This window comes from Antennarius striatus, chromosome 20, assembly GCF_040054535.1.
Source record: "Antennarius striatus isolate MH-2024 chromosome 20, ASM4005453v1, whole genome shotgun sequence".
Classification (NCBI taxonomy): domain Eukaryota; kingdom Metazoa; phylum Chordata; class Actinopteri; order Lophiiformes; family Antennariidae; genus Antennarius; species Antennarius striatus.
In genome coordinates, this window is record NC_090795.1 from 10491485 (window position 1) to 10517500 (window position 26016).

The window sequence follows — 26016 nt, forward strand, 5'->3', positions numbered from 1 at the left end:
CACACACACACACACACACACACATAAACACACAAACACACAAACACAAACACACACACGGGTTTTATATGTGTTTTATATAATTTTTTATAGCATGTGAATGCCTTTTTGGTTGTCGATTGAGACAAAAAAAGACTGTCTCCAGTGTTGTCTCCAGTGATCTGGTTCCTCTCTTCATTACCTGTGCTGATTGGATGATTTGGTAACTATTGGGCACTCAGTAGTGATCTGTAGAACAGATTAAGTGCACTGACTAATGTCAAATCGTCTATGTTTCCTGGTAGGCGCAAGACATTGTCTGGCTTTCTTGACAACTGTTTAGAAAGGTGAGTTTATTGTCAGCTCTCAGAGAGCAGTGACCTGCGACACTTCCTGACCCTTCATACTGTTTGGAGGTGGGATATTCACAACCAAGGAGCTTCCTAAAATCAGCTCCTTGCTCTCAGAGGCTTTAGGGTCAAAGGAACTGTGGTTAAACCATCAGACAATGCTGTTGATATATTGGTAGAATGGAACAAGAACTGCTCATATGCTGCAGGTATGTGACAAGCCCATGTCACTTATAATAAGTCACTGATCACCAGGTCACTGATCTTAGATTACACCTCACTTGTGCAGATTAAAACAGTATTTTAATCTGCACAAGTGATTAAAATACTTGTGCATTAGGCTGCCTAATACAGTATTAGACTGTATTAGGCAGCCTAATGCACAAGTGATACATCCTACTGCTGTATCACTGATTATAATGTTTAAAGGACGGAAATCACCTTTTTTAATTGATATTCATGTTCCCTCCCAAAGTGCAACGGTGCATCTCTGGCAAATTTGGAGTCGCTGACTTTCTACATTTCTAAAGAATTCATGTAACATGTACAGCAAAGCCAGGGACGCGAGTGACTCCTAACAGATGGCTGTCTAGTGTTGCTCAAGGAACAAATGACTTCGTCTTAAACAGCTGGTGTGTGGTGGCTCTCAATGAGTGCCTGACTGTGTGTGTGTGTGTGTGTGTGTGTGTGTGTGTGTGTGTGCGTGGTGTGTGTGTGTGTGTGTGTGTGTGTGTGTGTGTGTGTGTGTGTGTGTGTGTGTGTGTGTGTGTGTGTGTGTGTGTGTGTGAAGATTGCATAGGCAGCAGAGGGTCATTACCAGATGGCACAAAAATGCAAAAAACAATTAACAAGAATCCCATAAATATAGAAAGAAAACCATTCATGACCATAAACCTTTTATTTTGGACTCGTCCCATAACTCATCCTACTGCCGTCCTACAACTGTGGCTGTCTGAGAGGAAATGAATGGAAAGTGTTTACACGAGTGTGATCCTGATGACGACACACACACACACACACACACACACACACACACACACACACACACACACACACACACACACACACACACACACACACACACACACACACACACACACACACACACACACCAGATGAAAAGTCTCCTGTGGAGGGGTTTCCATCTCCTCAATTCAGGGTCTGTTTATCTTCTTGCAGGTTGTTGGTTTACAGCCAAGCCAAAATGGCTTTCCGTCTACACAGTGTGTGTGTATGTGTGTGTGTGTGTGTGTGTGTGTGTGCGTGTGCTTGTGCGCGCGTTTGTGTGACCGAATTGGGGTTTTAATGCCCACCACCCGATGAGACAACATTTGGGTCCATCAGCATCATTAGCTGCTTGGCTCAAGCGTTATCTAAGCACACCAACACACAAGTGAAACACCTGATGCTCTGACACCAGTTCATTCCTATTATCATATGCCACCCCCATCCCCCTCCCACCCAAGTTGGCTGTGATTTCTAACTGATTCACACAGAGCATACACAACAAATATCCAAACACCAATAGACATGGATTCACATGGACACACTTTGGCATTGCACAGACACACAAACACACAAAGAGATAATAAGAGAGGTGATAGGTCTGAAATTGAGCTGTGGTACACTGGAGCTCGAACATTGTGACCTTGTGTCACTTTAACCCCCAGAACAGATAGTGAGTGAAAACAACCCTGGAGAGCAGCAGCAACACTTTCATTACTTCCTGTATCTCAGCGTCTCTCTGTGAGACGCTGTTCGTCTCTCCCTCTCCCACTTTCTGGGCTCCTTCTCCCCTTTGCTCTCCCTTTTTTCTCACACATACTTCTCATGTACTTTTAATGGTATCTACCCATGCATGTAATGTGATAGATTTTCACTTTCGAGTTTTGATATTCCAGTGTAGTGATGGAATTTTCTTTCGGAAACAAAGAATTGTCAAGTGACTTTTGAAAAACTTTCTTCAATTTGCATCAATAGAAATAAAGTGAAGCAAGTTTTCTTTTGATATGTTTTGTTTAACTGTTTACAGTCATCTCTTCTTTCATAATGTCATAATTTTACAGAATTGAGTCAATGTATGTACACTCACCATACACATTAATTTTAGGGATGCATTTCAATGTATTAAAAATGAATTCATACTGTGCATTTTTAAATTTCTATGTAATCTATTTTGTACTAATCAATTATATTTATATAAAATCCATTAATCTTTCATAATTATGATTTTGTTTAATTTTTTTTACATACTTACATAATTTTGTGTTTGCTAATTTGTGCATTATATATAGTATTTTTATTTCCTGTTTTTCCTTTCTGTAACATAATTTCCATGAAACAGTATAATTTAATTACATTTGAACGGTACCCAGCTCAAATCTCTCTGAGTTTTGTTTTTACACATTTCTATAATTTATTGATAATTTGACATCTTTCTATCATTTATTTTATAGCTTATGTGTTATCTTGTACATACATACAGTAAGTACTGTATGCGTTTTTCAATAAAATCAGAACAACATATGAACCCCAAAGCACTTCAGCTAGTTGGCACTAAAGAGTAAAAGCCTATTCATGAAATAAATCAATTTATAAACTATATTTGCATATGTGGAAGGTTTACAAAGTGATACTCCACTCATAAACGCTGATGCACAAGGTGTTATTTATAATACTACACAGAATAATAATTTCACATGACAGATACCATTATTCTGTACATACATTTTTGTTTAGGATCTTTTTGTAATGAAAATGTAAATGTAATTATTCAAAACTGTAAGACCACCCCCCTTCCCCAAAACAAAACAAAACAAAAAAGCAGTGGAATGAAATTGTGACTCTAACTTATATTGCACAAAAAAAAAAAAATTCCCAAAACAGAATAAAAATAATAAAAAAACATAACAGCATAATAAAAGAAAATTAATAAAATAAAAATAACAAAACAAAAACAACAACACAAAGCAAACAAAATCATAACATCCCTTAGACACTGGTACACTAACTGCATATGGAACACTACCAGTGGAATTCATGGGTCCAATTCTATAATTGTCTTATTGGGTACCACATGCCTCCAATGCTGGGCCTTTTATGGTCATTAGCATTGTGGATTTTTTTTATTTTTATCTTCAAAGCAATTATTTATGCTACACTATTTAAAAGTACATCCACACAATACACCAGGAAACAAAAGCTGTGATTCAAATTAATATTACAAATCAGATTGGTGTATTTGGCAGTAGATCCTCTGGAATGGAACACATTAGTCAGGAAGCACAGAGGAATGGAGCTACAGCACCACTAACAGTTTACATGCTGAAATGAATAACATTTGATTCAGATGAAATTACCAGGGTTGGATCGCTGTCTTCTCACTGACTGGCAGGAGAGAAACATTTTACTCTTCAGCCAGCAGACAAGGAAGTCTGGCCATAACACATTTACATCCAGAAGCAAACAAACAAACCAAAAAACAAACAGGACAATACTCATGATTATACATTTTGGATTTTTTGGCTGCACAATTTTCCAAGCTGGTATTCACATTTCATGTGATCACAAATGGAAAAACGACTAGAACATCTGTAGCTTTTGCCTTGGTGTGTTGACGGCACACACAGACACATGCACACCTTAAACTTTATAGCATCTTCAAACAGGCTTTGCAATGATTTCAGGGGTGTTCCATAGCTGTGAATAACTATGCAAAACAGCTGGAGAGGAGTTCTGCAAACCCAGTGGGTGTGGTCTAATCCGAAGCCTGCTGGTGGAAGATTAAGTATATTGCTCAACGGAGACAAGTGGACTTTCTTTTTTTCTGAAACTCCCAGCCATCTGAGATGTTGTTGGAGCGTGCATCCACATACATGAACAAATGTTGCTCATTAGATCATGGACAGTGCTTTGTTTATGCTAACAATATGCATATCAAATACAACACACATAAAAATCAAAACTATAATATGTCTAAATAATTTATACGAGTGTTAAACAAATGAATAAGGAGTAGACATGAGTTGAATCTAGACTGACTACAATTGCAAGTAGTTAGCATTAATATACATCCATGCCTTTTCTTGTAGATGAGACAAATGTAATTGTCTGGTATACAGCGGCCTCTCCGCTTTGTGGGTCACGGGTGTTGCTGGTATCTATCGCAGCTGGCCATGGGGGAGAAGTGGGGTACACCCAGGATGTGCTGCCAAGGCATCGCATAGCCACAAGAAAGACAAACAACTACCCATGCACACACTCAGAGCTATGGTCAATTTAGAGGGATCAATTCACCTAAACTGCATGTTTTTGGTGTTACAAAGCAGGAGAACCTGGACAGATCACACACAGACATGGAAAGAACAGGAAAAACTCTGCAAACACAAGAATCAAACCCGGTACCTTCTTGCTGTGAGGCAACAGTGCGATCCACTCTGCCACACAATCACTGTGCGATCAACTCATTTTCAAGACGATGAATGAATAACTAACTTTTTATCATTTAGAACATTTTTGCTGCCAGCTCAAGTTTTAATAGGTCAATTATCGATAACCAGCAGAATGAAGTTAAGCCCCATTTAATGTGTTCATGAATCTTAAATTTAAGAAGTTGATCATTTATGACAGGATGTCTCTGATTTCCATCATTTAAACATTGTGACCTACATAAATGTGGATTCCCTCTCAATGTTTCAAGATTTAAGGAACATATTGTACCAGCACGCTGCTCAAGTTTTGGAGGAATCATCACCATGGTTACTAGCACAAGTTAAAGTGAGTGAGACTGAGAAATGAAAGAGTGTGAAACAATTGTGCAAAACTACTGGTTATAGTTTGTGAACACATGCATCTGTAATTACATAGCGATGACGATTCACAGTCAACAATCATTCTGACAACAGACACACACAAAGCACTGTTGTGAATAATACCATAGTACACGTCTTTGTTATCAAGAGACAACAAAGACAAAGAAAATACCTATATAAATACATATATCCACATTCTATGTTTGCATTGTGTGCATGTGTGTACTGCTTTTACCTGAGGCAGCCTGTAGCATTGCGAAGGACCTGGGAGGTATGGAGGTGGAGTTTGCGGTCATCATGTTGATTAGGTGAAGAGTCCCAGTTGGAGTGAGGTATGATGACACTATTGGTCAGAACGGCCAGGGCATCCTGGATAATTGGCATCTTCAGGGCATCACATGATGACAGGTTCCACAACACACCTATTCAATATGGAAAACACAAACAAACACTGTGTAAAGAGCTAATTAATATTAGGCTTGAATATAACAATGAAATAAATGTTAATTATATAAATGGATGACATTGCTGACAGAGGGATGTCAATTGATTTCATAGAGCTCTCCCGAAATACAGTACCTGAACCTTTATGGAAAAGTTTTCCCTGCAAACGTTCTTTATGATTGTAAAACATTTACTAATATGAACCAGTTCAGGACTGCTGCAATAGCCATGTGAAATTTTAAACGTCATATTAGCCATTATAATGATGGCTGTTCAAGGATTCCATATCAGAAGGCACACAACTTAATGTCTGATGGGTTTGTGTTCTTTATTTGAAGTCAGGTCATACACTCATCTAAATATAACAATAAAGCCTCTTTCTAGTTTACAGAAAAGTGACGTTCATGTCTTTTTTCTGTCTAATAATTATCAAAGTTAAACCTGTGTTCCTATATACATCCATATGCAGCCCTCTTTTTGACTTAGCTCACACACCTCTTTTTTTCTCCAGTCTCACACATCACAAATGAAGTATGAAGGTACTTCAAGATTGGCATCGTGAGGAGAAAATCACTCCTCATTTGTTTTCATCACCCTTGAATTGTCAGTCTAACGTACACTTCTGACATCTGTGGAAATTAATTAGTTTCAATTAGTTTGTTGGTCCAGGCAGGATGCCAGCTTCCGACCGGTGCGTCGTTTATCAAACACCGCCCAGTGAAGAACAGGCACACACATGCACATCTACATTTCAAACATACTCAGACATGTAGTCACTGTTCCTAATAGCGTGTTCAAATCTGAAAGTTGGCAGAAGAATCTGAAAGTCTACATGTTATTACATAGGAAAATAATAGTGTTGCTGGTAATGCCCTTATAGGGACCGTCCAGCACTTTGAAGACACAAGACTTGTGCTACTGTAATATTTAATCACACAGTATGGGTATACACAGACACACATTTCATCACACTCCAGATGTGTTAACTAGTCCCTGCTGCTTGAACCGTTTCTCTCTATCCACAGTGCAAGGGATAGAAAATGATGGAAAACACTAAGACGGAATATCGATTAGAGAAAGACGAAGCCGGAGGAGATGAGTGATGTTCAGTGAGACAGGAACAGATTGAGACAACAGAGGAGACATGCAACACATTTTTATGTGACAAACTATTTTTAAAAAAAAAGCAGTGTTAGAGGTCAGCACATGTTTGGTGTCAGGCTCCAGATGTCACGGGTCCCAGATGACAGATGCCATTTACACAGTGATCCCACAGATAAAATATGACCACTACTGAAAACACTTTCCTCTGAGGGCAATCAACCGTACCCATAGAAGCTGTCAGGCAGCTAAAGGAAGTCCTGTTCATTTCACAATACAATATGCACAATCCAATTTTTTACTCTTGTGTTGTCAGACTTGAATTTAAATGAAACATAAGGGATGGGAGGTCAGAAATAGCAATTACAGATGCTGTGTGTCATCTGACACAGCAGCAATAGTTAGGTTGAGGAAGACAATGAAATTCTAAAAGCCTCAGGAAAGTTAGTAAACTTTGACCCTTTCAGAGATGACTAAAATCATTTTTTGAAACAAAAACTACTGTGTCAAGCATATGTCAAAATAAAAAAAGGAGAAGCTAAAGATAAGAGATTATTTAAGCTTCACTTTGCTGACATGTCATAAGTAAAGTGCAGAACCGCCAGTTTTGTGTCACCAAAAGAAATGCCAGTCTTCATGCCTTGCAAAATACTGTGCTGGTGTCACCCATGACAAGCTGCAAGTGACAGACAAAGGGATGGGAGGGGAATCAGGCCAAAAAAGAAAGGGGAAGAGCAATAATATGCAAGAATAGCACATGTCAAATATGGAGGAAAAAAGATTTAGAAAAGATAGGAAATTAAAGTCTTTGGCAGACATGAAAAAATAACGAAATAATGAAAGAGCAAAAAGGTTTCTTTCTGATGAAAGATGTGATTCTCAAATAACATTAATTTCAAATCTAATATGAAAACCAAACAAGGAGCAAAAATGTTACTGAGAAAAAAAGAAAGTAAGTGCAAGTAAAGATGAAGAGATGAAAAATTGGATAAAATCAAGTATATCTGTGTGTGTGTGTGTGTGTGTGTGTGTGTGTGTGTGTGTGTGTGTGTGTGTGTGTGTGTGTGTGTGTGTGTGTGTGTGTGTGTGTGTGTGCATGCGTGTGCGTGTTACGAAGTTGCAAAGTTCTCACACTCTGAGGTTATCTTCCCATGACAAGGCTGAAATAACAGTGTCCTAGGTTAGGAGAGAAAATTCTTCATGCTCTTCTCTGGCCGTTTTCATTCGTTATTATCAGCGGTATGTCCCGTTCCCTTCATACCTGCACAAAGAATATTAAATTGTCTGTTGAGGCACACAATTATTTGCCTTCATTTTCCAGTGAACTCATGTCTCAAGTATCCTTTGCTCTCAGTTTCTCTCCTCTCACAGGTTCTTTCAAAGCCAAAGTAAAAGCTCAACCATCCATAAACACGTAGAGAGAGACTTAGTGGGGGTGAAGATACACATATTGGGCAAAATACTTCTCATGTAATCTTGAGTGCTTTCTCTCTCTGTTTCTCACCCTGTTTCTGTTCTCTCTCACTGTCGGTCCTCAAGAGGACAGTGTTTTCAGTGTGTGATTGCAATCATGCTGGAGCAGCATCTGAGGAGAGCCTAGAATCTGTTGTCTGTCAAAGTGATGCACTCATTTTTTACAAAACAATTTGTTCAAACCCGCAAGACAAACGGCTATGAGAAGATGAGGTTAAGATGTTATTTCCCCTTTTATTTATTTTGCTTTCACCCAAAGACAAGACTGAAAATTCAAAGGAATTGACTTCCACGTGTTCCCCCCAGGCAAGGACATTGTGTGCGCCACTATCATTGGACTGGACTCACACACACACACACACACACACACACACACACACACACACACACACACACACACACACACACACACACACACACACACACACACACACACACACACACACACACACACACACACACACACACACACACACACACACACACACACACACACACACACACACACACACACACCTGTCTACCCTAGAAACATAGATTTGTAATGCTCCAGTAAGCCAAGAGTCCTTATGGGCATATGATCAGGTGACCCACTGGCAATGACATCATACTGGATCCATTATGTGTGTGTGTGTGTGTGTGTGTGTGTGTGTGTGTGTGTGTGTGTGTGTGTGTGTGTGTGTGTGTGTGTGTGTGTGTGTGTGTATGTGTGTGTGTGTGTTTCTTTTCTCTCTCTTTGTCTTTATCACGTTCTCACCCTCCTATGACTTGTTCCCTGAAGACACTTGACGGACAGTTTTCTAGGAGTTGGATGGTTTGGGGAAATGGGGAGATGATTGCATGAATTCATGAATAAATGAGAGTATGACTTGTAAGGGGAGAGTTAAGAGTTAGTGAGAAAGTTAGGCCTCAAGTGGCAATGTTTTATTAAACAGCCTTCATCTGTGCAACTTTATCTGAATTAGTTAGCTGCGGGGTCAGAAACTGGTGATGGGTAAAACAAAACATATAATAGACTATGTACCTCATATGTCGACTGAAACTTGTGCAGGGAAAATCAAAACATATGCATTGCTCTTGGACGATGTTACAGGTGTTGCTGTCATGACCCTGGGGTCATACAACTTTCCACTCAGCGTTAGTGGAAAGCTGTCCTAGACTCAGTGAGTCCCTGAACAGTGGATAAATTGTAACTGCCTGTGAGAACACAGCAGAGACATTTCTGCGGGGCATGGACAATTTCACAGCAATATAGCATCAGCATAAAAGTCATTCAGGTGAAAGCATTCTATTTCCTCAGAGGAATTGCCATAATGACTATGATGGATTTCCGTCCACAAGAGCTCTTCAAAGAAGTTCAGGAGCTACGGCTTCAATTAGGGTTGATATGAAAATAACTATTGCCCACTGAGCTTCTGAACAGCTGCAAAAAAAGACTATGCCTTAAAGGAATAGAATCTGCATGTTTCAGTTTTCAAAAATAAAGAAGAACAAAACAAAGTATTCTTATTGCTCTCTTCAGCAGGTGGAATTAGCTGCCGCGGGGTCATGGGGTGGTCCACTGCCTCAAAGACTGGTCATGAGTAAGGAAAAGTGTGTCCTTCTGATACCGAACGCCTCTGCATTGACTGAACTTTAACAGAAAAGTCCAACGGCCTTGACTGTGTTCTATCTACATCACACTGACAACCATGAAGACAATAAAGCTGGTCCAAATGTAATCTTCAGAACCAGCAGCAAGATAGATAACATGGATAAGATAAGGTTTTTTTCTGGTCACCAAACTTCTATCCTGTCTCATTGTTTTAAGAAGATTATTTAATCCCAGAGAACTAAAACATGATTTGATGAAGGCAGTAATGAGGAGACTGATTTGTTCATTACTACTTCCACTTTGACTCCGGCAGCTGATGATTCTGTCTATTTATGTAATTTGAGCATGCATCACTGCTTTCAACAACGCTCTGATGGTCAGCGACTGCCATTTGCTGGCATTCAAACCACTTAGCCACTGATTAGTAATTAGGTCAAGCTTTGAAAGGAACAGAATCTGAGTAATAAATGTAGATCAAAGTGTTCTTGCTGTACTCAAGTCCAGACAAGTTAACAAGAGTTAATTGCTTTGGTTTTAATCGATAGATGCTTCTTACATACCTTGTCGCTCTTTTGGATGCTTAGCAATGTGTACTGTATGTACTACTATGTAATACATTTTTTCCTTATGGCTCTTGCTAATAGCTCCTTTCTCCTGTGCTGAGGATCACTTGAGTCAAATATTCCATCTGCCCACGCTGTCCAATCCTGCTGCCACCAGCCTCAGTCAGCCTGTCTCTCTCTCTCCCCTCATCCACCTGCCTGTCACCTGCTTTCATCGGCCTAACTTAATTATAATAAACTCACCTTTATCACCGGGTTATTATCTGTGTGTCTTCTTTTGGATCTAGTTCAAAACTCGCCCTTCTGTTTTGCACTAAAATGCTTTGATTTTTTCCACCTATGATTATGCCCTCTTGAAGAAAAAAACCTCAGTATTATCAAAATTGCAACATTAACTATGCATTACTGTGGAAAGCGTGGACATAAAGTGGAAATATATTTAAAACAACTCAAATGAGGCTATAGATAATTTAAATAGCAGTTATCAGGTGCCTTTAGAATCTTGGTTAATCTGACATTTGTGTTGTGGTAGCTGAACTTGTACACATCAAGAGCAACATTCTGTAGACATAGCAGCAGCTGGCTGCTTTTTGTGGATAAAATAAAAGTAAAGCAAATACAATAGCACTTTGGGGGCCATGAAGGCACAATGGGTAGCCCTGTCGCAGCACAGCAAGGTGGTTCCCGGTTCGAGTCCCACTCTGTGTGGAGTTTGTATGTTCTCCCCGTGTCTACGTGGGTTCTCTCCAGGTTCTCCAGCTTCCTCCCACCTCTAAAAACACGGAGCTTAGGTGAACTCACAATACCAAGCTCCCCTGGTGTGTGTGTGTGTGTGTGTGTGTACGTGGTTGTCTGTTTACATGTGGCTCCGCGGTGCACTGGCGTCAAGCCCGGAGTGTACTCTGCCTCACACCCCTAGGCAGCTGGGGTAGGCTCCAATAGCATTTTATGAGTCTCAGCCAAGTGGTTTCATTGATTAATAGTGTCAATCACCAATGCAGCATAAAACAAGTCAGTCAGAGACTGCAACATCCGACAACACCCCTAAATTCAACATTGTACACAGACATACACATTTTTGTGCCTCTGGCTTCCTGAAAATGTTGCTTTTTGTTTTTTGATGAAATCTCATCAGGTTTCAGAGATGTGTGCGTAAAAAAAGCATACAGTGCGCCGTCATTCCTTGCGGTTAATGTGTTCCAGAAACCACACGCGATTAACGAATTCCGCGTTAGAGTGAAAAACTATTTACCTTATTATTTACGGTAATTTATATGTTCATGAACCCTCCCCATACTGATATTAAACCACCTTCTATCTGTATTACTTTTTCCTCACACTTTGATAGACTGTTTAAAGCACTTTTGTGTGTCACGGAAGTCTGAGACGCACTCATAGAGCATAGCGCACTTCCGGATGCCCTCAGCCAATAGAATGCGTGTACGGTATCACGTGACCGCCCCCCAAAGATCAGCAATGAGTACAAAAGTTGAAATTTGATCTAGTTTTCTAAAGGTCAAGGTCACCATCTCATTTTCATCCCATTTAAAGTCTGAGTAATGTGCTTTTTCTTTCATCTTTCTATCTGTAATGATTGTGAAGATATTTGGTGGATGGGCGGGCGGACGGACGGACGGACACACAAACACTGACAATTACAATACATGACCGCTTCACTGGATGTAAAAAGAAATTCAATATATTGCACTAATTCTTTCTATATACAACAACAACAAAAAACACTGAATACACATGTCTAATTAAATTATTGAGTAATTACACAACAGTCTCAACTAGTGAATTAAAGCTCCAGCAGGGTATTCTGTGAGGCAAATGAAGATAGACTTCAAAATATGGTTGCAGTGGCATGAAAGCAATTGAAATGTGGAGTCATATGCTAAGTACCCTAGTAGACAGACAACAGTGTAGAGTCATGCATGACACTGATTCACTGAGCCAGCAGCAGCAACACCTCTACCCTACAGAAGGGTAGAGGCAGGGAAAGGAATGATTTTACAGTGAGTGTGTGTCCACGATGACTGTTTGAAAAAGTCAGAGCTTGTGGTGCATTTAATTCATTTGTCAATCTGCTTATGGACCACGCAGAAGTATACACGCACAAACACACACACACACACACACACACACACACACACACACACACACACCAACACACACATTCCATCTCATGAGCTGTCTGCAGAACTGCACTCATGTTTGTCAGAGTCCCAGAATGTCCCTATGAGCAAAGTCTGGTCACCGTCATCACTGAGGTGTGAGGCTGAGAATAAGCACAAAATGTTGTTTCTGGGGAATATAACCGGTGCACATCTATGTTTCTAAATGTGGAATAAAATCACTTGTTAAATAAAGCAAGAGGGATCTGCACATGTGGGACAGTGGAAATGATTTAGTAGAATAGCAGCCATTGTGGGGTTAGTAATCTAATCATTCCTCACTCCTTTCTTATTGTTTTTCTTTAATGCATTATTCTCCCTTCCCTGTGTTTAGTCATCCCTCTTTCCTGCCTTTTTAATCTGTTCTTCTAATCACCATTTTTTTATTTGTTGTTCATTGTTTCCCCTCTCCCACACTAACTTTCTTCCAGTTGAGTTTTACAATACTCAGTAGCCAGTTCCAGGAAAAGAAGTTTCAACTTGCTTCTATCAGTGTTGACAGATCCTGCTCAACATCTCCTCCTTCTCCATCCACTTGTGTCATTGTCATTCTCTTTTGACATGTGGCACGTTATTAACTGCAAAAAGGTCTGAGATAGTCACTTCTTTGCTTTCCATCCGAGCTGTTATCTGTGTGCAAGGGTTCTGTAAAGAAAGATAGAATGCTCCTTGCTGGCTGAGATCCATTGGGTCTTCTTTTCCCTGGGGACTGACTGACCTATGGGGATCTGTCTAGAGTAAACGTTTGAGTGTGCATATGTGTGTGTGTGCTTGCCATTTGTGGAGGAACGACTGTGTCAGAGGTCAAATTGAACATGAGAGGTGGGCCCTGCTCTGACGTTATCGCAGTATTTGGTGTGTGCATGCATTGTATGTGGTTTTTGTGCATTTACGAGTGTGTATGAGTGAATGAGTGTAATTGAACTTTATCTTTCGGGAATGTCATGAGCGTTTCTTTCTTATCTAACCTCGTGCAACAAAGAGCTTTTGTCTGCGCAAACAGAGAGAACACTGGTGATAAAATAAAAACTGGAGATGCACAAAGCTCGGCTCAAATGCGATGCTAGACGTGGAGCCAAATGGAAGACCAGCATGCATATGGATGACGGGGAGATATGAAAGGTGTGAGGAGGACAAGGGGAGATATGAAAACATTGGTGAAGGAGAGGAAAAAGGTAGAAGAAAGGATAGGCTCCAGAACACCTTCAAGGCTGCTACCATTCATGTTTCCACCAATCACAGGTCACAGTTCGCCAACAGCCTGTCAGTGTCTTTACCAAGAATTTACCAGAGTTCATTAGTAATAACATTTTTAATGTTCATTGGCTGAACCATGTGACCTATGTGCCTAAATACAATTCACACACCTGTGCAGCATTACACAGGAGTTCATCATTATTGCCAGCCCTACGGCTGAGAACCAATGCCATGCTGGAAAATAACTGGCTGCAGTTTAGATTAAACTCACACTTGAGGTGGTGTGTGTGTGTGTGTGTGCGTGTGTGTGCTTGTGTGTGTGTTTGCATCTGTGTATCTGTGTTAAGTGGAGAGGGATGTAGTGCATGTGTTCATGCAGCACTAAAGGGCCTCCAGAATAATATTAAGTTCTTGTGGGAGGCATATTGCAAACTATTTCAGGAGAAGTCAAAATCAAATTATATCAGCTCATATAATGTCTTAGGTGCTTAGGTGGGTGTTAAAATTTTAATCCATACGTATTTGTGTATGTGTGCATTTCCACAGTATGCACCCAGCATCTGTGTGTGTACTCAGATGTGCACTTCTTACTTTGTGAGTGTGGGTGTTTGCACTGTGTCTCCAGTGCACCGGCTAACTTCTACTGTTCATGCCCGCAAGGTGAAAACAGGACTGACCATTGATTGCACAACAGGAGTGCTTCACTCGACTTAAATATTTGTACGGACACATGTTTTTGATGGTATGCTTGTCACCATGGAGAAAGCACACACGCACACACGCACGCACGCACGCACGCACGCACACACACACACACACACACACACACACACATTTCATTGTGACCTAAGTATTTGTTAAAAAAATTTGGTGACAAATAGAAAAAAAAAAACAATATGCAAGAACAAGAATTTCAATCAGTTTGCTGACGACAACTAATATTGAATATCTCATCTTATTGGCATCTGATGAATGAGTTCACAATTAACAGCCTTGATTTCTGAAGACTGAATTGCATGTTTTTTTTTAAAGAAAATTCTTTGATTGAACGTAAAATTAATCAATTTAAGAGAAAACTTTACTTCAATTCCATTAAATCTATGTAATTCAAAAGGTTCACGAGAGTGACTGCTTGCACAGTTGTTTAAATCCACTACATGTAATATAGAAGTGCAAAAGGAAAAATTATTTTTCTTTTCCTTGCTCTCACTGAAACTTTCTTGATCTACTGCACTTACTAGTTTTGCAGAGGAGTGTATCAAATTTCACAGATGTAGTATAGTTGTGAACATCAAATCTACACATCCAACCCCCCCCCAAACACACACACACACGCATGCGCGATCGAACACACACACAAAGACACACACAAGCACATTTGTTATAACCTCTCCTGAGGCCAGAGAAGCAGAGTCATGCTGAAAAATAACTGCAGCTACAGGGAGGTGAGCTGTGGGTTCGTCACAGATGATGTACCTGTGACCAGTTCTCTGACTTCCAAGTCTGCAGTCTTCCGAAGCAAGCGGACCAGGGCAGGAATACCCCCACAATTCTTCAGAGCCACCTTGTTCTCATCATTGGCTTTGCCATACACCAGATTCCTCAGCGCTCCGCAGGCGCTGCGGTGAACCTCGCTCATCCGGTGGTCCAGGAGGTCGACCAGAAGCTGGATGCCCCCTTGCCTGCGGATCTGAGAATCACAGGAACAACATCAAATAAAAAAAAATCACTTTCTGTTGGTTAGATTAATAACTGTACTTTCCCAAAATGACAATTATATACAGCAACAGGGGAAAGATAGCAACATTGACTCCATCTTTATTAGTATAACAACATTCCAATATTTTTCTTCCTCTGTTAAGTAAGACAAACATCACCAGGATAGACAAACAAATATTCATGGCCCTCCTAGAGGTTCCTAGTAGTCACGCACAATGAAAGGCAAAGACACCGATAAGTCTCCCCCAACCCCTTAAACCTCTAATGAAGGAACTACGCAGTACATCAGCACAAAGCCAAAGGAAATCTGCTAGCTACCATACAACAGATGGACATTGTTAGTCATGAGTGCTGACAGAATGGAATGATGCTACCTGAAAAGAGAAGCTGAAAAGTTTCTGAGTGAAGGGAGAGAAGAAACCTCATCTACACCGGATGACCTCTGCACTCCAGAGTTGTTTTCATTCCATTTTTGGACACTGCTGTCAGCAGCATCTTCAACATACTCTCAAGGATGGAGGATATTAACAACCTGTATGGTTTTATTTTCTCCAAAGAGGAAATAACAGAGGCAATTAAGGCTTAAGGGGCATTCCTTCAAGGTAAAAAAAAAAAATGTTAACAATTCCTCTCAGTGTTGCATCTGTTGAGAAGCTTTCCGAGCCTGCAGCTTAGTGATCCAGAATCAAGGATCGCCAGTGCTTTTGTTCTAATTGCAAACATTTCTCATTTTTATATGTCTGTTGCTCCTAGGGTTTAATGCATATTATCTGCTCCTGTGCCTCAATTTTCTTTTTTTAAAGTTGTCTAGTTCATATTTCCTTACAAAAACATGTATATGTGCACCACACATTAACAGGTTGCCACTAACACATTAATATTTGCCATTTGACAAGCAATATAAGGTGGGGATTGTTCCTCTAAATACACTGTTCATGTGCTCAGACATTATTAATATTTTCCACATGCACCATGGATAATTTGGAAAATGTGGGACTTCATGAAATGAAAGATATAAATGTAGACACATTTTACAGTCAGTGCTTACCACCTTGTTATTTAATTCAAATTTGTTCATTCATTCATTCGTTCATTCATTCATTCATTCATTCATTCATTCATTCATCTTGTTTAAGACAAGACAATTGTAACCATCTCATCTTCAGCCTCTTATTAGAATCTACTGTAGGTCACGGCTTACACAGCCCATCCCAGATCACAAGTTGAGAGGTGGGGTGCACTCCGAATAAATCGCTAGTTCATCGCAGGGCCACAAAGAAAGATGAACACACTCACACTCGTACCTACAAACCAATTCACTTACGGTTTTTTTAGGAGGGAGGAAGCTAGAGAACCTGGAGAGAACCCACGCAGACAGAGAGAACATGCAAACTCTGCACAGAGCAGCCATAGGTGGAATCAAATCAAGAACTTCCTAGCTGTGAGGCAACAGCACTACCCACCACGTCACTTTGAAGCCCTAATGAAAATTCAGAGACCACCTTAAGGCAACTTGTTTACTGCAATCAACAGGGGTGTAGCACTAATCACCAAAAACACGCTGCTGTGAGCACCAGGAGACCAGCTCCAACATGGTTGGAGCAACTAGTATGTGTGTGTGTGTGTGTGTGTGTGTGTGTGTGTGCGTGTGTGTGTGTGTGTGTGTGTGTGTGTGTGTGTGTGGAGGGAGCCTCTGTCTTTCACCCACTTCCATTCCATCTCCAGCATACAGCAACAGGCAAAGTTGCTGGGAATCATTTTCTTCATTTTTGTTTCTTTTTGGTCTCACAGAGTTGTCACTGATTCATGTTTCATTCAGGATCCGATGGATGGAGCGGAAATTTACCACCAAGGCAAGTCAACAACAGTGAAATAAATAGACTTATGGAAGTTTCTCAGCAATTATGGCTGAAACTAATTGCTTGGACTCGCATGGCAAAACTCAAACAACAGTCAAGAATGAAAACAAAAATATAGAAGAAGAATGAGTATTTGGTGAAATCAACGTTTGAAAAGTGAAAGGAGAAAAAGCAGGAAGAAAAAAGTGATGGAGGGCAGCAAGAGGAGGAAGCTGTTTGATGACACAGCAGGAGTTTATCGAGCAAAATGACTTTGCTTATCTATTCAATTAAAATGGATTAAAGGATGCAGTGAATGGCAAACTAACCTTGCTCCATTGACCACACAATTTCCTCAACTAGATTTGCTGTTTCTCCAAGGCCCCCCAGGCCTCACCTATGCTCCTCTCCTCCTGTCTTAACTCCTCTTCCTTTTCTCCCCATACTGATCTCTGCACCTCTCTCCTCTTTATGCTCGTGCCAAAGTTAATCTGTTACTCCATAAAAGCCATGATGCTATTACTTTGTATTGCCTTTGAGCTACTTACAAGGCCTGCCAATACCTCTGTGCTCCCTCTGTTCCTCCATTCAGTGTAAAGAAGATTAGAAGTGCAAACTGATTTGCTTTTGTCTTACCCTGTTTGTGGTATCTGTGGCTAATGGTAACCCGCAGCGACAGCATTGCCTGGTAACTGCTTTCAGTAGTGACAGCTGCGATTGGAGAAATCAGAGGTGCTTCTTGCAGACAAGCTGACATTGTGATACACGGGTGACACACACCTTGGATGGTAGCATGAGCAAACTAACAAGTGTTTGTAAGTTGCCCCATACAGAACGTTAATGCTAATCAGCAGCATAGTGCACATGGCCTGTTGCTCGGATGTGGTCACCGACGGGATACATATATGGAAAGTGCATTTTCTTTTCTTCATGCATAGCCGAGGGCTAACTGTATTTTAGAGCATTTTAAAATTTCCTAATTGTGTTTTTGGCTCTAGATTAATACTCCCCTCAGGAGCAATCAAAAATGGGCCAAAAAAGGCATTAACCTGTGGTTACGTAATATTATTTTGAGCAGGAGCAGAGCTTATTTTACAGCAGTATCAGCAGCACACATTAAAACAGAGAATGTCTGCCATGACAAACAAGCTGGATGGTCTAGACTGTTGTTGCTTGAAGAGGAAGACCACACTGGATAGCAATATGCTTAGTAATCATAGATGTTTTAATGTCATATCTAGTTTAATACAAACATGTGACTTTGAAATAGATGTAAACCCATTTTCAAGGGTTTTCCTGAGCTCTTGACACCAATTTTATGGGGGGACACATGAAAGGCTACAGGGGAATATTGGTGGCTTAGTAATTTATAAACCATCCAGAGACTCTCAGCAGTATTGACCACCGAAGCAAAGAGAACAAAGCAGGCACATTTTCTAAAGGTGACCTGGTGGGTGGGAGAATCCTGAGGAAAGGATTTAACAACACGTTTGCATAAGTCTCGATAAAAGCTCTCAAGGATGGAAGAGGTGTCTCTTCTCCTAAAAGGTGCCTGCTAATTTCCAAAACGATAAAAAGGCAATGAAAGCATTTTTAATTGAAGTAGTTAATGGTAAACTGCTTCAACTACTTCATCATTCACACTACGTTTTATAGTAACCACAATGGAAAAATTCACATGCAATTTGTGCTGTGTAAGGGAAGCAGAAGCGTGCTACACTGTTGCTACGTTCTTGGAAGATTTGCTGTGTCATTGGTAACTTTCATGCTGATGCGTTAACCAGACAATCACAGCTTGCAAATCCCAAGGTTACTGGTCTAGAAACCAAAAATGCGATTCTTTACCACACTGACTTCAACTAATATCTAAAAACAAACTGTGAAATGGTGAGAATACACCAACATTCTGAGTGCAACAGACAACGATCCAGTTCCTCCAACCTGGAAGGTTCCTACATTCATTTTACACTCGACAATCCACCGGGTATGATGTCAAAAATCTATTTAGCATCATAAAAAATATAGGAGGAGGACAAATTAAAGAAAATGTAATCGACATAAACACTCAGCTAAAAAAACGTGTGTGTTGAAAAAATAGATATCTATAGTCTGCTGCCCAAAATGATTTGTTGCTGTGATTGAGGTGTGTGTAATACAGGTAAAGTTTGTGTCTGTGTGTGTGTGTGTGTGTGTGTGTGTGTGTGTGTGTGTGTGTGTGTGTGTGTGTGTGTGTGTGTGTGTGTGTATGAAGTATGAAGGGATGCTGAAGATTAATTTATCAAGCTGCCTCTGTGGTCAACAGTAATCTTTCTTAATACCAGGTGTCCATCATCTGCGTGACTATTTACTGAAAGTCTCACATGTGTTTTTGTAAATAAATTAACATATTCTCTCACGTAGATAAAACTCATCCACACAGAAACACACTCATTCAAAAGAAGCTCTTTACACGTATCCAATAAAACCACAAGTTTGACAGAAAAAAAAGTATTATTCTCTAGTGTTATCTCGTCCTACACTCCTTTCTACCTCCCTGTCCTCGTGTTGCTCCGTCTTCTGTCTATTTGTGTTTCTCCCGCGCTCTTTGGCCCTGCAGTGTATCACTTTAGCGACAACTAGCAGCCATGTCGTGGCTGTATTTAGCTGCTCAGTGTGTCCCCTGCCATCTGTGTCTGTCTAGCTGACTGAAAACTAGAATTACAGCACTGCAGTAGTAAGCATCTGCCAGCAAGTCAAGTAACCATTTACACCCATGTCTGCCCAGACTCATAATGCAGATAGTAAATGCTGGAATTCATTTGTCAAATGAAGTGTATTTTTGGCCAAATGGGAGTTGTCACTACATCTGCATTCCAGTGAATATATTTATTGTCTTTACTTCAAGACAATTTATCATGTGTGTGAAATGTCATAATTAGCATGCAAACCTTTGGGTTGTGGCCAACTCCCCACCAAAATCTTACAGGCTCATCCTTGAGTGGAAGTAAACATTTATACCAGATGAAATGAAACCCCCCCAGGTGCTGACAGAAATGGGACAGACGTGACGTTACAGTGACCTCGGCCTTTGACCATCAGATCTAATCACTTCACCCTTGCGGACATCTGTGCCAAGTTTGAATAAAGTCCCTCAAGGCAATCCTGAGACATCATATTCGGGAGATCGTGTTAATTTGAATGGCTAATCATTCAGTGAATATTCATGATCCAAAAAACATCCACAGTGTTTAAACACTGATGGATTACAATTAAAATGAATTGCACTCCTTTAGAATTACCGTCATTGGCCTGAAATCATGGTAATTACTTTTTGTCCAGGTTGAATTTTGAATGAAAAGATTTGAAGAATCAATGACTGAACCAGCGTCAAACATAGTATTCAAGGTGTGTCTGCGGAAGCCGAGAGCGATTTGAGACACAGCTGTGAGACTAAAACGAGGACACGATGCTGCAGGATGAAACTATGACACACAGACTCAAATTATGTATTTGTCCTTGCAGAAAGTAAACATAAAAAGATTAAATAAAATTAGACAACTCAAGAGCTACCTTTTATGGCATCTGCTTTGTTATGCATCGGTAATGTGTAACAAGATTTATCATTAAAAATATGTATAAAAATATGTCACAAATCTGATGACATAATCATTTTATAGCTATGAAAAAAATAACTCTGGACAAGATCACATGTGATTAAAAGAATACCTGGTCAAACATCATATGTATCAGTGGACGATGCTGTGAAAGAATGATGTTGAATATACTTGAAAACATTGTATGTGGGAGAATATAGGGAGAATATTAAAATGAATAATATTCTGTATGATGAATCATAGATTCATTACTAATTCATGGTGTCCATCATAATGTAAATGGACATCAAAAGAATTTTCTCCACAGTGTCACACTGGGAGTGTCTTTTGCCTTTCGCCCGTAAGACATCTGGGATATTCTCTAGCAACTCCTGTGACACGCAAAAGCGGAAGAAGCGTTTAAGAAGATGAATGAATATAAATATAAAAATAAAAAGTTTCACAATATATGAGTCATCATCACTAAATGAATTTTAAATAAACTAATATTATTTATGTATCTGGCTTTGCAATTGTCAAGTTTATATATAAGGGTCTTATGTGTCCTTCCTTCCAGAAGCTCATTTTGCATTTTATCACAATCAGCATGTGACAGTGTAGATTTTACATTTAAATGCCTGAAAAACATCTCTTTGGCCAGTTGATATCATTCCTTGATTGAAAAATGTTTGGCAATTCACTGAGGCTGGAGCAGGACAATCATCAGGATGAGGAAGGTAGACCAAAGAATTTGGCGCCAATATCCTCCTCCTATTTTTTCCATTGTTGGACACCTCATTTCAGGCCATAATTACACCGGTTACAAATGACCTGACCACTTGGTGGATGAGGGAATGAGTGTGGAATGAAATGTGATGTTTCTGTATGTAAGTGATTTGGTGTCTGTGCAAGTCTTTTGTGTGGGAGGGTAAGTGGGTTGGTGTGAATGAATTAGCTGTGTTTTCATGTTTAGACCTGCATTGTTTAATTGCCACCATTTGGAGACAGCTAATGTTATTTTATTGTTGTTGTTTCAGTCTGGTTGTGTTGCTGTAATTGTGGGCGAATGAGTATTTTAGCAAAGGTATCACTTTTCAATGAGGTTTCAGTGGCAGCTATTGACCGGCTAATGAAATTAATTTCTTGTCGAAAAAAATTGACAATGCCCTCCTCTGTGTGTACTGGTAAATTGATTCTGTTAGAGTAAAACGGTGTGTGTGTGTGTGTGTGTGTGGGGGGGGGTGTTTGTGTGTGACTTTAGGACTAATCGAACTTTACTGGCACAGTGCAGCAGATCAGGGTCGAAAGCTATACGCTGTACATCATATAGGAATGTTAAAGCTGTATTTCTAGGAAAGACTGCAGGAAGATGTAAAATAAATAAAATTTTTCCATAAACCCGCAGTCTGCCTTATAATCCGGTGCGCATATATTTAAAATAAATTATAAAATAAACAATTCGTTACAGGTGCGCTTTATAATTCAGTGTACCTTATAGTGTAGAAAATACTGTAATTCTGTACACCTTTCAACAGGTCACATCATCCAAGATAAGGTCACTCCCTTCTCTATTAAACATTCACACAATATTAAAACCACAATCCATCCATCCATCCTTCCACCCATCCATCCATCCACCCATCCATCCTCTATATAAAAGGATTTCAATCGTCTCTTCTACAGCTGCTTATCTGCCTTATGGGTCACAGGTCTTATAGTCACGCCTGCTGAAGCTTTTCTCATCAGGCTACAGGTAAGGGGAGGGGTGCACCATGGATGAGATGCCAACTCATCACGAGGTGAAACCACACACTCTAAGATAAAATACATGCACAAGATTACAGACACAAACCTCTGCTTTGATTTTGTTGTCTCCGAAGCAGAGATGCTGGAGGTATGCTGCAGCATTGGATTGCACTGATGGGAACTGGTGCTGCAACATCTGGATCACTTCTGGCAGCTCCGGATCTCTCCACCCAAACTCTCTGCAAACCGAGACAGACAGAGGCAATTTGTTTCCTGTAGTACTTAAATGGAGCATCAGAAGAACACAGAAGAGTATCTGAAAAAAAATTCATTCACTGACACTGATGCACAGTATAAGCAGAGAAAGACAGACAGATAAAAATACAGAGTATGAATAACAGAATAATTTAAATGTCAAAACCCACTTTGCTGTGTTCTGTTGGGAGCGATCTTTACAGGTTAAATAGCAGAGAGAAAGAAATAATGCAAGTCACTCACTCATTGCCCAATTTGCCAAACACTGTCATTTCCAGACAGTTTATAAAAGCCTTAAGCCTTAATTTCCAAACATAGCTTGGAAATGGTCTAAAATTATGTCTAAAAAACCCAAAAGTGTAACATCTAGAAGCTCCGAGGAAATAGTGTTCACTATTTGTTTGTGGGTATTTTTACAGGAAATACAATGTGCAAAGAAGCTACATAGACAAATCTTGACAGCTCTCTTGGACAGAGAGATTGAGACGTTATTGTGATGAAAGACAGGCTGGAGGCTAGGGTAGTCAAACACTACGCAAACATCTTAATAAAATATAAGAACTGTGAACCGACACAAGCTGTGAAGCAATCATAGGTAAACTTAGAGAAAGGCCTGAAGAACTAAAGAACTGCACAGGGCAATACTACTGACTACAAGCTGTCAGCAATGTGACTGGTGATGTGAGTTATGTTCCATACTTTCAACTATTAGGAGTTTGAACTACTGTCAGCACACTGGACAAAGTGAAACAAATGTCTCATCCCTTGATAATACCCAATATAGACTCGTTTATTGCATTATCCCTTGTTGGATATTGTTTTGCGGCAACCCCCACCAAATGAGGAAATTACGAGTGAGTAAAAAACATGCAGTGACTATGTGCAAGTGTGTGTCTCCACAATCTACGGTAATATTTTCTCCAATGACCACACGGTAAAATGTTTTCTGTTATTTCCTCCCTCTTGTCATCCCACTGCTTTCAAAAAACTGTCGACTCTCACTGAGATCAGACGAAAAACTACGTGGAAATTTTGCGGCTCCCATCGATTTTGGTGTTTGAGGATTGATTTTGTTGTTTCTGCTATTGTGCTCACTGTTCTGTGCCAAAATGTGAGTGACTGTTATCCACATCAAGCTATTGTGAGGAACAATTTGTTTTTGCCCCCTAGCTCAGTCTCACCAATCGCAAAAAAGTGGCAAATACAGATAGATTGACCCACCTGGAGAGTATAAATTGAGTGGCTAAAGGAAATTGCATGTCTGTGTGTGTATGTGTGTCTGAAGTTTTTCACAACAGAAAATGAAGCCTCGACACTTCTCCGTCAGATCAGGCGATCTGACGGAGATGGTCTTCCAAACATCTGTGGAAAGCCGAGCATTCACGGGGAGTAAACATGGCTCTCAAAGATAAAACAAGTTGCAGCGTGGACAGCTCTTTATCTACCGAATGATAAGTGTTCATTCAGCCATAAAGCAGGGCTTAAGCAGAGAGGTAGAGGAGAGATATAGAGAGGGAGAAAGAGGGAAGGATTCCCAAGGCATTTAGGGGATTTAGGAGGAGAGACCCTCAAACAGCAGTCCTTAAATCACACAATCAGGTACCATCAGGGCAGTTTGTTTATTTATGTAGGTGTGTGTCTGTGCATGTGCGTATGAGTGTGTGAGACAAGCTTAAGATCATGATCATATGTGTCCATTTGCACCCAACTGCTTCTGTGTCTGACATTTTGTTTGTATGTACATTTACAAGTGTGTTTCTTCTAGGTTTTTGTACATGTATCCATGTTTCTGACTATTTATTAATGACTACTTATGTGTGTTTAAGTGTGTGAGTGTGTCATATAGCCTCCCAGCTCTGCCAGGATAGTTAATAGAAAGCAGAGTGATCTGCTGATAAGATAAGCATCATGGCACGCCATTAATTAAAACACCCTGGAAGGGAGAGAGAGAGGAAAAGCCAGGAAAAGCCAGAGAGGAAAAGGGAGAGCAGGAAAACCCAGAGCCTTCGGAGGCGACTCTGGCTAGGACTGGAGTGAGGGAAGATAAAATAATAAAAAAACGGATGAAGACTGAAGAAAACAACCTTCAGATGAGATGCCAGTCATGCCAGTATGGGTGCTAATGAGAGCAACAGCCCTGGAAGATGCTCCCTGAAGAGACAAGCCAATGACGTGAAACAGCGGGATGCAGAAGGAGAGGGCTGCAGCCCATGAAATAGAGAACTGATCAAAGAGACAGTGCCAAAAAAGCTGCCAGGTTCACACAAAATATCCACATAGTTTTTGATGAACCTGAAAAAAAGCAATGTACAGCCATTTATGTGCCATATCCTTTGTGTGGTAATAAATTCAGCACAGAGCAATTTGTAGACTTGTTCTGTCAAAACCTCAGCAACATGTTTCTGATATGATGTGCTGGCGAGTACAAGAATAAATTAAGGGGTACAGTTGCTGCACAGAACTGGGTTTTCTCTATTAGATGGGTTACTTTGCTATTTCTTGAGGCATGTGGAGGTGAGATTTATAGAAACACTTTCAGTGGAGAGACTGGGTGTGGCAGGAAAACACTGACATCCTAGGATACCGGTGGGTGGCAATGGAAGGAGGTCGGAAACAGATAAAGTGACAGATGTGGCAGATATGAAAGACCAGTGTGGTGGTTACGTTTGGGTACACACACACACACACACACCCACACACACACACACACACACACACACACACACACACACACACACATACACACACACACACACACACACACACACAGCACAGGTTTGTGGTAAACTGTGATAGAAGAGACACAAACATATGATGCTACTTTAATCTAAACAGATTCTTTCTCTTTTATAGAATTTATTTTCACATCTCCCTGATTTCATACTCAGGTCTCGACAGCTGAAACCTTGACATCAACACTGATGCTGTACATAACAGGACACACATGGATGCATGTACTGCAAGTATACTAACATAATTGAAATAAAGCTCATGCAGTCTGAGTGATAGCTCAGATCTGTTGATTGTTTCTGCAAATCTCTCCATTTCTTCTGCACAAAAGCCAAAGCTTGAAGCTGAATTGCTGTTACTCCTCCTTTTTGCTCAATGCATCGTGATATTGTATTCAAATGTATTGTCAGGCACAGGTTTGCTGTTTTGTTGCTCTTCTGGAAGCATCCATCATCCTGAGGTGTCTT

The 26016-nt window shown here is 40.2% G+C and overlaps 1 protein-coding gene across 6 annotated transcripts in view; it reads right to left on the reverse strand.

Annotated features, from left to right (window-relative positions):
- Nucleotides 1-26016, reverse strand: part of ctnnd2a (catenin (cadherin-associated protein), delta 2a) — a 223506-nt gene that overhangs the window by 42761 nt on the left and 154729 nt on the right. For all 6 annotated transcript variants that reach the window (XR_011039039.1, XM_068343824.1, XM_068343822.1 and 3 more), the window contains exons 13-15: nucleotides 22671-22803; nucleotides 15166-15379; nucleotides 5376-5562 (exon numbers count right to left, since the gene is read on the reverse strand). Coding sequence is in view for 5 of the 6 variants with exons in the window: in XM_068343824.1 (XP_068199925.1) it covers nucleotides 5376-5562; nucleotides 15166-15379; nucleotides 22671-22803 (534 nt within the window). In the remaining variant the exon portion in view is untranslated. The remainder of the gene's footprint in view (nucleotides 1-5375; nucleotides 5563-15165; nucleotides 15380-22670; nucleotides 22804-26016) is intronic.